Consider the following 13,633-nt stretch of genomic DNA (forward strand, 5'->3'; position numbering starts at 1 on the left):
GAGGCGGAAGCGGGAGGGCGACGTCACTCCCACAATGCCCCGCACAATGGGGCCGCCGGGGCCTGGGCCGGAGCCGCGCCTGGCGGGGCCCGGGGGAACGGGGTGAGTGCGGGGGGGGGGAAGGGGGCGAGGGGCGGCGTCACGGCGGCCCCCTCCCCTCGGCGGCGGGGTCCCCTCAGGGGAGGGGGGGGGCGTGTGAGGAGGAGGAGGAGGAGAAGAAGGAGGAGGAGGGGGGGGCGTAGGCCGGGCCCGCCTCTCCCCCTCCCTCCCCTCAGGGCTGCGCCATGGTAACGGGGAGGGGGGGCGGCACGTGTGCTCCCCCTGGCACCGGCCCGGCTGCAGCCACGGACCCGTCCCTCGGTCCGTTTCCCTCCCGGTGCAACCGGAGAAGCTGCTGGGGGGGTCCCGAGTTGCCCCGGACTCGGGGCACCCCCCCCTCCTTCCCCCGGTAGCCCCGCTGGTTGCAACCAACACGGCCGCGCTCTGTCCTGGTGGCTTTGCAGCCACTTTGGGGTTGAGTGAGTGAAAAGAGCGGGTTTTTGTGGCATAAATAAATCATCCCGGAGCCATGTTGGCGTTTGGGGCTTTCCCGGTGGTGCAGGGAAGGGGTTTGGGCTTTCAAATTCCAAGTCTGTTGTCATGTCAGGGGGGTGGAGGGTGAAAGAGGAGCTCGATCAGGTGGGAAAATCATCCTGCGGGGATGGTGTGTCTGGTTACATTCTATGGGAAAGGGGCAGCAGCTTTTCCCTGGGTTTTAAAAGTAAATGCAAACTTTATGCGGAGTTTTTCCAAAATCTGTAAGTGATCAGGTGGGGGAAATCGATACTGAGGCTTGAACAGCTCAGCTAGAAAAATGAGCCTGTTTGGATGTAAAAACCTACATATCTAGAAACAGCCAAAGTCACTCACTGCAAGAAAAGAATGGTTTTTGTAGGGGAAAGCAGGGAATCATAATGACACATGAGTTGGTGTTTGTGACTGTAGGAAAACTGAAAAAAAAGGGTCAATGCAAGATTTGTAGGCAGGTAGGAGAGTGATTTTTACATCCAGGTGTGGCATTGGCAAGGCTGGTGCTGTGCATCTAGGGTTGGTATCCACTTTTCCTCCTTTATAATTAAAAAGCTGATACTGGAAAACGGCCAAGGATGTAGAAAAGCTGTAAAGGGATCAGAGGTCCAGAAGCAGAGTCTTGCAGTCAGGGGTCGAAGCTGGACTTGATTAGAACACTGTAAAGTAGGGCGTGATTTTGTTATGCTGTGTGGGGGCTTTGAAAGACCTGCTCCGAGGGACGTGGCTGCGGCGGGTTAAGGTGTTCTGGTCACAGGTTATCGTGTAGGAAGGTCACTCAAGGCATGCGTGTCCCCGCCGGGCCGGTGCCTGGCCTGACGCTGCGGCTGGGATCGCTGCAGAGGGTTGGAGGCACGACACTGGGCCGAGGCCGAGTGCCCACCATGGGCTCAGGCTTCTGCTTTCTGCCATGTCGTTGGCACCTTCTGCTTGAGCAAGTTTAAGTTCTGACAACTTAAAATAGCTTAGCAAACCTGAGTAGGGGACTGATCTGGCTGGGGGAGGAAAAAAATAAAAAGAAGTTACTTTTCGGCTGGGTAAGTCCCTCCAGCCACACCACCGTGCAGCTGTAAAACAGCCAGGCCAGTGCAGAGGCGGGAGGTGAGGACTGAGGGGACGCTGGAGTCCTGAGGCCAACTTCTCTGTCCCTGCGGGAAGAGAAGTGACAGTGCTGGAGCAGCTCCTCAGCAAAGGCACAGGGGACTGAGCAGGTGGAAGCCAAGGACAGCCAGATACAAATCAGACACGAGAGAGGCCCTTTAGAAAAGAGAAACCGCAGCTCCACAATCCAGGGGCTGGTTGGGCAGCCTGCCAGGCCCCCTGTCCCTGCCTCCCGCCGCTGCGGCGTCCCCGCTGCCACCAGATCAGCACAGCTTTGCTGTTGGGCTGCTCAGAGAACTCATCCAGGCTCCTTTTTCTTTTTTCCTGATTATTTTTAACCTGGGTAGTTCCCCGATCTGGTTCCCAGCCTAGGTCACAAGGTTTTCCCACGCATTTGAGGAATGATGCTCCGTGTCACAGGAGTGACTTCGAGGGGCAAAAACTGCAGAAATGCTCTATTGATACTTTGAACCACACTTTGAGAAGGATTAAACAGTGGGACAGACTGTCAAAGCAGGTTTCAGACTCTATCCCAGGGACTTTTTGTGAAGCCTGAGAGCTTTTTTTTGTACCATGTACCAACTCAGACATACTTCATTGTTTTCTGTGGCCAGAATCTCTTAGATAGTGTATGATCCATCAGCTTGTATGAGCTCTTCTAGCTTGAATTTGCACAAACGTGATGACTGGAGTAATGAAATATTTCATATAAATTGGCAGCCAGTGGGAATCCAGCTCACAGGTGGATCATATTTTTTGCCAGCTCTGTGTTCCCCTCACCAGCTTCTTAACCTCTGCAGAACTGTGGCAGGGGAAGATTCATCTGGTGAGGGGAGTTTTCTGTAACCAACTTATCTGAGGTTTCTGGAGCTGCATAGGCTAGACATATTTTTCCAGGACTAGTACAAAACTTTCCAAGATAACCAGGTTTCCCAGTGCAGGTACAAGCACCGTGATGTACAAGATGTTCTCCAAATGAGTGTAGGTGGAGTGTTTCGACACAGTGGTGACTGTTTCTGTCTGGTGGCTACAGACTTATAGTGAACAGGGAGCATACTGGAAGCGTTCTTTGTGGAAATGTGACTAAGAAAACTAATAGCGTTCTTGAAAAAGTGTAAATATCTAGGTCGTGCAGAGGGTTTTCTAGCCAAGCACGAATTATGCTGTTAACTTCCATGGCTTCTGGGTTTCACTGATACTATGCAAGACCCTCATCTTGGTTTTTCTTTCTTATTCCACAGCTGTCAGTGTCCTAGGACGTGCATTTAGACTTAGAAACAGACTCAGATAGAGCCCTTTTTCTTGCTAGACCCTTACAATTTTAAAGGAAATGTGATGAAATTTTACAATCAATTACAGAGATTACCATATCTTAACTCATTTGTGTTTGGGTTCCTGCTCTGAAGGTGATAGTTATGTGCCTTACTATTAAAGACAGCAAATTCAAACTGTGTCTTCTTTCAGGTAGCTCTGAAACTGGTACAGATGGCTGAGCTGGTTCAGAGGGAAAGAAGCAACTACCCAGCGCAAGCGGCAGAGGCTCCCAGAACGTGTGCACAGCTCTGAAGCAGGAGGTAGAGAATGTTTATCTTTTCTGGCACACCTCTGGTACAGAGGTGAAATATTCAGGGTCTCAGACACCTGCAGAGGAAGACTGAGTGCTCTGAGCCGGGCTCCTGCGCCCCGAGGGGTGGGAGCAGCCGTCAGGTCATGCTGGTTTGTGCCAAAGTGGCACCTCAGCAGTTCTAGTCCTTTTTTGTTCTGCTCTGGCTGAGTAGATTCAGCCTGCACAAAACTGAATTCTGTTCTTGATGGACATTTCCAAACCTCATACTGACGCATTTTCTCGGAGTCATCCCATTTCCCAGTGTTTTCCATCCTGAGGGAACCATTCCTGGGATTGTGCGTGATGCTGTAGTTACAGTTCTTGTTACTTCAGCTATTCATAACGTTCAGGGGTGCACTTTCTTAATGGGGGTTGGTTAGTTCCCTCATAGTTGCACATCCTGCCCACAACTGGCACTCGTGTTGATGTGCAGGCAGGAAGTTCCTCCCTCTGAAGCAATCATGGACTGAGAAAGAGCTTGAGGGTTTGATGCTATTTTAAGAAGAGTTTCTCAGGCAGCTAAATTCAGTGGAAGAGATCTTTTCTGAGGTGTTTAGTTCAGCTAACCGTTTACCAGTTTAGGTGGTGGTAGAAGCATGTAAAAATGCAGTATTTTACCACCAGGACAAACACAACTCAAGAACAGCCTGCTAAGAGAGATTAATGGAGATTTTCATCAACATGAAAGCCAGCAGAGCGTACAGGAGGTATATTTTGTTGAACAGGAAACAGTCTGAACTTCCATTATCAATGGGTGAGAGTGTGAAAGGAGAAAAAAAAATAAAAATTGCTCATTACTGTAGAAAATTTGCTAATCCAGAGAGGCAGAATCTGCCCCACAGTAGAAAAGTGAAGATACAGTGACTAATCACACCCTGAAGAGAAGCAGCGTCTGTTGCCTTCCTGAAAAAGGTGTAACGCTGCTGATAATGGCGGGTTTTCCTCCCCAGCCCTGTTGACCCGTGTGTGGGAATTCAGACTAGTTTGCTAGGAGATGGTCTTGCTCGTGCACCAGGTTGGTAGCAGAGTGGATGAAAAAACAGACGAGAACCTTAGTTTTGCTGAGAAGCTCTAGAAGGGAATTCCGTGTGAGCAAAGATCAAGAGCAAGTGAGAATAGACTGTGAAGAACGTGAAAAAAGGGGATGAGGAGGGATCCACAAAACACGTGGGGAAAGGTGAGGTATTTAGAGCTACAAAGAGACTCCTACCTACAATATTTCAGGAGAAAATGCATGTAACAGGTAACACTGGCTCTTAATAGTTGCAAAAACGTAATTCAGAAAAAGTTTAACATAATTTTATTCAGGTAACGGGGGTTAAGGGAGAAAAGAATGAAACACGTTCTGGAGCTGGGAGTTGCCCATGTCCGTGAACACGCATCCTCACGTGTTTATAACGCTTGCTGAATACTCACACGTGTTTGTGTGCGCGGGTGAAAGATGCAGCGTCGTAACCCCAACCCTTGTGTGATTGCAGATGAAGATGGTTTGCTGCTAAAGCAGTTTGCTCACAGAGGGTTCCAACAGAAAGCGGCCCCGGGACAACATCACGGCAAGACGCCTGCAGGCTCGAGTTCTGCTTGACATGGCCATGTTCTACTAGACCTGCCATGACGGCATTTTTTCCTAGTGTTCCCAACTGGATTCAAGATGCAAAGCAGGAGGAGGAAGAGACAGGCTGGAAATTAGTCCCCAGACCAAGAGGTGAAGAGACTGAAAGTCAGGGAAAATGCCAATGTGAAATATCGGAGACTTCCTTCACTAATGTGGACAAGCTGAGAACTCACACACTTTCTCACACTGAGCAGAAACCCTACAACTGCCCTCAGCTGCACTGTGGCAAAGCCTTTGCTTCTAAGTACAAGCTCTATAGGTAGGTAACTGCTGAGTGCCGCTGCCGAACAGCGCTCCCCTGCCAGAAGAGGGGAAAACCCCTCCCTCATGTTTTTTTTGCTTGAATTTCTGAGAAGGTGGAGGAGGGGAAATGCCCTTGTTACCTTGAAAAGCAGTCAAGTCCCAGACGTTACCATACTTGGCATCTCTCTAAGCACCTTCCCGAGAACCTCAGATAATGCTTTATCTCCAGACAACCTCAGATAATACTTTATCCTGAGCTTGAGGTGTTTTGTGTTTTACTGAGGAGGAAATTGAAGCAGAAAGTGAAGTTCACAGATTAAAAAACAAAATGAAAAGCAAGAACAGCATTCACAGTTCATAAGCTCTAACTTTAATCACAGGAATATTTCTGTGGCAGCTGTTGTTCTAGCAAGAATAAGTAGAGTTCCCGTTTATGTACTGAAATACAGTGTAGAATAATTAAACTGATCAGTAAGAACTTGAAACTAGATGAACCGCAGTGCCAGAGAGTGTCAGACACCGGGGTGAAATCAGTCCATGGTTGCTGTCAACAGACATTGCCACAGTCTGATGCCTCCTGATGAAATGACACTGTCTCACCAGCAGATGAGCGTTTCTTATCATAAACTGCCAAGGTTTTCTTTGTCATTTCCCCCTCCGACAGCCTCAGCAGAGAGAACAGGAGCTGAGGAGCTGACTAAAGTATTCCTGTGTGGAGGTGGTGTGTGCTGGGGAGGACAGGCACTGCTGAGCCAGGCTCAGGAAGGTCGAGCTTCCGTGCCTGGAGTCGCTGCTGCGCTGGCTGTCGGGGCAGCACCTTCTGTGGCGCTGAAATGCCGTCTGGGGGTTTTGTGGCATGAAACGTAGAACAGCAGGAAAATTTTGCAAAAGTAACGTGTTCTCTTAGGGGTTGGCCGCTGGTCTAAAACTTTCCTGCTTTTCTCCCAAAAGGCATATGGCCACGCACTCTGCTCAGAAGCCTCATCAGTGTATGTACTGCGAGAAGATGTTCCACCGGAAGGATCACCTTCGCAACCACCTCCAGACCCACGATCCCAACAAGGAGGCCCTCCACTGTCCGGAGTGCGGCAAGAACTACAACACGAAACTGGGCTTCAGGCGCCATCTGGCCATGCACGCGGCTGCCAGCGGCGATCTCAGCTGCAAGGTGTGTCTGCAGACCTTCGAGAGCACCCAAGTGCTGCTGGAGCACCTCAAAGCTCATTCTCGACGGGCTTCCGGTGGAGCGAAGGAGAAGAAGCATCCGTGTGACCACTGCGACAGGCGCTTCTACACCCGGAAGGATGTGCGGAGGCACTTGGTGGTGCACACGGGGCGGAAGGACTTCTTGTGCCAGTACTGCGCGCAGAGGTTTGGGCGGAAAGATCATCTGACCAGGCACATGAAGAAAAGCCACTCCCAGGAACTGCTGAAGATTAAGACAGAGCCGGTTGACATGCTGGGTCTCCTAAGCTGCAGTTCATCTGTGGCAGTGAAAGAAGAGCTGAGTCCCGTCCTGTGTATGGCATCCAGAGACATGATAGGTGGTAAGAGCTTCCCTGGCGTGTTGCCTGTGGGCATGTACAGCACACATCTCCAAACCATGCCAAGCTCAGGGATGCCCCATACTTTGGTTCCTAATTCTCTTCCCATGGGAATGAGCTATCCTCTGGAGTCTTCTTCTCCCATCTCCTCCCCACCACAACCTCCTCCAAAGTATCAGCTTGGATCTACCTCATATTTGCCTGAGAAACTACCCAAAGTAGAGGTGGACAGCTTTCTGTCAGACTTCCCTGGCAGCCTGTCTCTCTCGTCTGGTGAGCCTCAGTCCTCTTCGCCCCAGCCACCCCCCCTGGATGAGCCTTTGCTTCCCAAGAGCCCTGCTAACCTTTCAGAGGCTCTCTGTGCTGCTAACATGGACTTTTCTCATCTTCTTGGCTTCCTCCCCCTAAATCTTCCTCCTTGCAATCCACCCGTATCATCGGGGGGATTGGTCATGGGCTACTCGCAGGGGGAGACACAGCCACTGCTTACCACTTTGCAACATCAACCTCAAGAATCTCCTGGAGCTGGGGCCTCGCTGAACTTTGGGCCCCTTCATTCATTGCCCCCTGTCTTCACCTCCAGCTTGAGCACAACCACGCTGCCACGTTTCCACCAGGCATTCCAATAAGCTGAAAATAGCACTGGAGAGCAGATCTTTCAGTCACCCTTTTGTGGAGAGCCTTAAAAACGCACAACTCTTCCTTCCCTTGGGGGTGTGAAAGCTTTGCAAAGCTGTTTCAGACAGGAGGTTTCTGATCTCTGGAGGGAGCACTTGTAGACTGGAACAGCAGATATCCCCGTGCAAGTCCCAGTCCTGTACAGCAGAAAGATTTCAGCTAATAGACTGGATATATTTTATCTAATTTTTAATCTGTGAATCAGGAGCCGCGCTTAGCACTGACCTTCCCTGAGATCCCGGAGCTATGTTCCTCTTGGGGAAGGGACTGTCCCTGAGAAGGAGTTGAGACTCTTTCATCTTGGGCTAAACTTTTGAAGAGTCCAGCTTCCATTTCACGTTGTCACACTGCAATTCTGGCAAAACAGCCAACACCTCCACACGGAGAAGGAGGAGAAGTCAGGATACCCGCTCTGTATGAAGCCAACAGGGGAGAGGCTGTCCTTCCCCACTACCTCTCATCCCATCACCTAACAGCTTCCTCCACCGAACGCAGCTTACTCCACATCAGTGTTAAGCCACAAGACCGTTTACATAGCGAATTCAGAGATGTCACCTCAGTCTTCTTTGCGGAGCCGTTAGGTTAAACTCATTACAGTGAACATTGTTTACACAACGCAAATCTGTTTCCGCCATTATGAAAGTAGGAGGCACCAGAATACACTGGGTTTATGTCTGGTGTAGCTAGAACACTGTTTACACAACGAAGTCAGGTTGCACTGATTTCTCTTCACTTATCATGTTCTTCCCCCATGGGGAAATACACTGCTCGGACCACTTCAGCCTCTGCCGCTGTCGGCAGCAGCTTCCCGCGTCTTCTCTCTGGCTCTCCACGCGTCGGGGGCACGGAGCAGCTCTCCCGGCTTGGCTTGTTTTGTGGTGGATGGATGGGGCCCCGTTTGTTTTAAACATCCCCCCCAGGCAAACAGGTCATGCACCTAGTCTGGAAACCAAAGCATGAGAAAAGGCCAGGCTGGAGACAGGCTGCGCGCCCCGCTCCGGAGGTTCCCTTGAGATGAGGAGCAGAGTACGAGTTTCGAGGTTTTTTTACCACAACAGTTCAGTGAGATCAGAGCCCTTTCGGCTTATCCATGAAGCAGTTTCAAGAGAGAGATTTTTACCTCAGTCCTGGGGTGATACCATCCAGGGATTGGGTGGAAAAATTGGTCCCAGCTTCATGTACACTCTGTCGGTGTATCTGAAGCATTTTCCCCAACACTAAAGTTCTAACAGACGCTGAGGGTTTGGGCCTGCAGTCACCCTTCCACTCAGGATTTGGTTCCACTGGCCTTTTTGTTCCCTCCTCGAGCCTTGCCTCCTGGAGTTCCAGCCCTGCTTCCCTTGCTCCCTGCCCCACCTCTTCAATTCTTCCACGGCCTGTCTCCCCGCTGAGGGCAGAAGGGTCACACTGGGGGGTGGCCGCCAGCTCCCGATGTCGTTTAACATCTGGGTCATCTCCTGCTCTTGTTGTCCTGGGCACTTGCCCTGCAGATGGTAACGTACGGCGTCGATCTCGCTGGAGGTTGGTGCGCGTCGATGAATATAGACACCCAGCTCTTCATACCTCAGCATGGAGTAGGCCGATATCAACCAGGAAATCTGTCAATATTGTTCTCCGTAAATCTAGGAAATGCAAAATCTACCTCTACTCTGTTATCTCAGCTCCTTCGGCGAAGCCAGATGCTGTCCTCCCTCCTCTCCCCGCAGTACATCCACTTCATCAGCGCATGCTGCTCTCTGCTGAGCCGTGATCCCACCGCGTGACGTCAGCCGTGCCTCGTTTGTTCATAGGCTTGTCCCCCTTCCGTTTTACTCAAGAATTTTATTTTTAATTTAGCTTAGTAATTCTTCCCAGAATGACTGTTTAGTGATCCATTGATTCTCCAAAACATAGATCAGTTGTTTTAGGTTAGCCAGCAATGCTGCAGATAATACTTTTGTATCAAAATGTAATATAAGATTTATTTACCTCAGCAATATCCTGTGGCAATGATCTCCCCGAGTTAAATGCAGTACTTCCTTTTCTCCACTGTAAAATGTTGCCTTTCGAAGTTCAACGAGTGCCTTCTTGTTCTCTAACATAGAAAAAGGTAAATAGGGCATTTCAGCTAGTCTTCTGTTTACCGTCATTGAATACCTCAGGCCTGTCTTCTATTGCTTTTCTCTTTGCAAATTAAAGTTTCACACTGTTATCAATTTTATGCAAGCCTTATCCCTGTCTTCAGTTGAGAGGAATTTTTTTTTTTTTGAGAAATAAATGGTCAGAGCTGATCACTTACTGCATGTGAGGATTATCAGGTTTATGCAATGCCATCACACACCTTCTTCCGTTTCAGAACATTCAGCTTTCCCGCTTTTCGCCTGCATTGTACTCTGAACAGATGTCATCACTGGAATTCCTTTAGCAGCGGTAGCTAAACTTAGAGCCAGGCATCTTTTTCCTACCAGTAGTCTGTCAAAGAATAAATGGAATTCATTTTGCTATGATTTGCACGTGTGATTTGCTTTCCACAGCTCTTCCAACAAGCAGAATCGCAATAACCTTTGTCAGTGAAAGGAGAGTCTAAACCAGCCCCGGGAGCGTGTCCAGAGGCGGCACGCTGGAGCTAACGCCGGGTCTTTGCACTGCAAAATGGGCTCAGAAGTCCCGTTCCACAACAGTTTATAACCTGCAGGTATTCTGTCAGCCGATCTAAAACTGATGAGGCTACTTCCATGTGAAATACAAAGTATGCCATTCACAAACCAAATTATTTCCTGAAGCTAGTGAACAACCGTAAGAAAGAAACTTTGAGTATCTAAGCTACGCCCCTGGGGAGTCTGAGTTCGTTGGGGAGTACCGGGCTGTTACGAGACTCGGTGGAAGTCAGCTGAGACAAGCTCCTGCTGATGTGCCTGCAGGTAAAACAGCCTTGAACTTGCCACCTGGCGAGGAGATTGCTGCAGCAGAGCCTGGCAAACCTTCTGGTGTGTGGGCAGGACCTTGGGATGAGGGAGTGGCAGCCATTACACTAGTTAGGTGATAGAAAAACAAAGTTTCATCCCAGAAAGGGTTTGGTTTGGTTTTTTGGGGGTTTTTTAAAGTCAAGGTTAGGGATGTTTAAGTCAACGTGCTACTTTCTCTCCTAAGTTCATTATTAATGTTGGGAATGGAGCCTGCGAGGGAGGATGGTGGATGTGAAACGGACCCACAGCATCGGTGTCCGAGCGTTACGGTCACCCGCAGGGGTTCTTTGGCCATCACCGAGGACCACGAGTGCAGTACCCGGGTACAGGAGACTGCGACGAGTCAGCCGGGACACGGACAAGTTCAGCCACCTTGGGAGGCACAAGATGCCGATGGAAGGGAGGAATTTTTAAAGCAGTAGTTTTGAAGAGGCTCGGTGAATACAGGAGATGGATTCGGCTGGGCTGTACCCCAAGCCAGGGCAGCCAAGAAGCGCAGAGATCTGAGACACAAAGCACCAGCCGCACGGAACGGGAGAGCTTGGAGGATGAGCCTGTCAGAACCGATGAAAGTCACCTGTGACAAACCTTGTGCCAGGAGAAGCCTCACGCTTGCCCCACAAAGGGCGTTTGAAGTGCTAAATGAAGGATTTCCTCCTGTGAGCCGCCCCGCTGGGGTGTCATTACTCCAGGCACAGCTGTGTCGGCAAGGTGGCATCAGGCTGAGCCTGAGAGGAGCAACTACAGCAAATGATTGGTCAGGAGGGTTTAGTTAAGTAAAGAAATATTTTAAAGCGTGTGCACGTGGGGGGCGTTCAGTAGGAACAGTGCAGAGAACTAAGATACACAATCCCAGAGCTCAGGTCCGTGAAAGGGCGGGACGGGCGCGTGCCAGCCGTTACCACTCAGACCCCGGGCTCTCAGGAGGGCGAGGACATAACGTCCCACTAGGAATCGGAAGGATTCCAGCTCGCTTGTTAGAAAACACACAAGACGAGCCATTTCCGTGGCAGCAGAGGGTTAACTCACCTAGCCAGTCCTTCCCAGGCTCAGATTTCTGGAGCTGTGTGAAAGTCTGACGATCTTTCTCCCCATGGGATTACAGCTCCCTCCAAATCCATTTGTATGAAGGAACAACACGTTAACTTGCATTTGCTTCCACTGAATTTCGCTTGACAGAGCACCCACGTACAGCGTTCTGACAGACCCTGTTCAGCCCTCTCACAATAGTGCCTGCTCTTTAGCCTCAGCCTTGAAAAATGTTGTCACTTCAATGGGAATCCCTTTTTTCCCTCTGGTAGATTGAGGATTTCAGTACTTTTGTTGGGAGCTCAGCTCTTTGTTCTTTAATTCCTTCCTTGCTGACAGGTGAATAGCAGCTGCTTGGAAGATTTCCTGCAGTTCACTGAAAAATCCCCATTTCCTTTCTCTACCATTGCATCACCTTTGCTATCTGGAAAGAATAGCCCTGCAGAGGCATTTTCTACTGCCTACAATTAAAATTTTTACAAAGAAATCTTCAAAGATGCTCTCCCCATCACCCTACCTTCTTGCTTATCCTCTCTAATCCTGGTTACTCGGGCTTACTGAATTCTCCCTCGGGTGCCTATTTTTAGTTAATTGCCTGCCCAAGCCTTGCAGCTATTCTGCCACCAAAGAGTGAGGCGGATGAATGGCTCCAACAGAACCACTTCATTAAAACTTTACGGGTTTCCATCCTCATCCAAAATTTGCTTCTCGTTCATAACTTATTTCTTGTATTTTTCCCAATTCTCAGAGGTGGGAGTCGCCCTCTGAAGCTCTGACTACAGTCCTGCCTGCTCGGAGCAGCCGTTGGGTTGTGCTGGGCCAGGACTGGGGGCACCCGGACTCTTTTCTCTCGTGCCACCCACCCTGGCCCCACTTGCCTTTTCTGTGCCCATTTCCCCGGAACAGCTGCACAGCAGCACGAGTCTCCCCTGCAAAGCAGCTGAAAGCTGCGCAGGGAAAGGCGCCGCTGCCCCGACACAGCTCCCTTCCAGGGCCGCCAGTTCCCGTTCCCCTGCCAGCACGTCTCCGCAGGCTCCTCCCGGTCACCGCACACCCCATGGGGCTCCCCGCCACGCTGTCCCCCCCACCCCTGGCATCCTCACTTCATCCTGCTGCATAACCGGGGTCCTTCAGGAATCCCCCCACGCGTTTCAGCCCTTCTGAGCTCCAGGTGAGGAGTTTTCTCCAAGCGCTTCCTCAGCACCCGGAGCCGTCGCCCCACGTTATGCCACGAAGCGCCGGAACGGGCCGAGCAAAAACAGAGCAGGTGATCAGAAAACGATACCCCGAGAACAGATCATGTTCTGCTTCTGACAAACCTACACCAGGAGATTCGCTTCGCCTGCCTATCAAAAGCACATTTTATTCCTTACGTGCGCAGGTGGGCGTGTGGGAAGAGCCTGAAGCGTCTTCCTCGCTGCGTGCGCGTAGCCGAAGCCAGGTCCGCAGTCGCCCTTTCCACCGGTGCCTGAAGATCAGCGCCCACAAAGGACGTGGGACATGGAGGTGGCCACGCTGTCGTGGGAGATCACAGCGACAAGGAGAGTCAAAGGCATCGCAACAGATAAAGAACAGGGAATTTAGAACCCATTTTTTTTTAATTACTATTAAATAGGTCAGCTCTTTGTTTTCAGTTAGGGGAAAAATCCTCAGCGTTACAGTGTCGTGTTAAAAACCAACCGTCCCTCGTTTCAGCAGCGCTCTTCTCCTTCGTTCTCACCGTTTCACACACCGCGTCCGTCTTTGGAACGACTGCACAAGCGCGGGAGCAGCTCCGACGCGGAACTCAGCGAGAGGGTGGGGAAGAGCCACTCGGCCTCTGCCGCTCACTGCAGGGCTCCTGCCCGTCCAGCGCGGGGCGAGCCAGGCCCGTAGGCGCCCAGCACCCCGATCTCCCCCGCGGTTCAGTGCCTTGCACTTGAAGGTGACACAGAAGCTTCTGGTGGCGCTCGCCAGCGCACGCGGAGTTCCAGAGCCTGGAACTTCTGTCTTGAGCCTGACTTCTCCTCACCTCAGCCTTGACTGCTTTGTGGGTTCCCCCCTCTAGTGATCCCTAATACCTAGAAGCTATTTTTAGAAAGGTGGTTTTGGAACATTAGTACCAGTATTTTCCTTAAACACGGCTATTGAAGGGAGCGGAGCTGGCTGCCTTCGAGGGGGGTTGCCAGAGCTCCAAAACTGCTGCTGGAGGAAAAGCTGCTGCGCGGCCTCTGCAGCCCCCAAGTCCGGGCAGGACTCCCAGGGGCCGCACCTGAGCCGGGGCTGGCAAAGGCCCTGGTGGTCGTAGGGGCAGGGTTTGGGGTCC

The 13,633-nt window shown here is 50.9% G+C and overlaps 1 protein-coding gene across 1 annotated transcript; it reads left to right on the plus strand.

Annotated features, from left to right (window-relative positions):
- Window positions 1-18: 18 nt before the first annotated feature.
- PLAGL2 (PLAG1 like zinc finger 2) lies at window positions 19-9,839 on the plus strand. The gene is made up of 4 exons (XM_074842791.1): window positions 19-102; window positions 3,133-3,242; window positions 4,753-5,148; window positions 6,084-9,839. The coding sequence occupies exons 3-4, from the start codon at window positions 4,886-4,888 to the stop codon at window positions 7,303-7,305; spliced, it is 1,485 nt and encodes a 494-aa protein (XP_074698892.1). The 5' UTR covers window positions 19-102; window positions 3,133-3,242; window positions 4,753-4,885; the 3' UTR covers window positions 7,306-9,839.
- The last annotated feature ends 3,794 nt before the right edge of the window (window positions 9,840-13,633 follow it).

This window comes from Strix aluco, chromosome 17 (assembly GCF_031877795.1).
Source record: "Strix aluco isolate bStrAlu1 chromosome 17, bStrAlu1.hap1, whole genome shotgun sequence".
Classification (NCBI taxonomy): domain Eukaryota; kingdom Metazoa; phylum Chordata; class Aves; order Strigiformes; family Strigidae; genus Strix; species Strix aluco.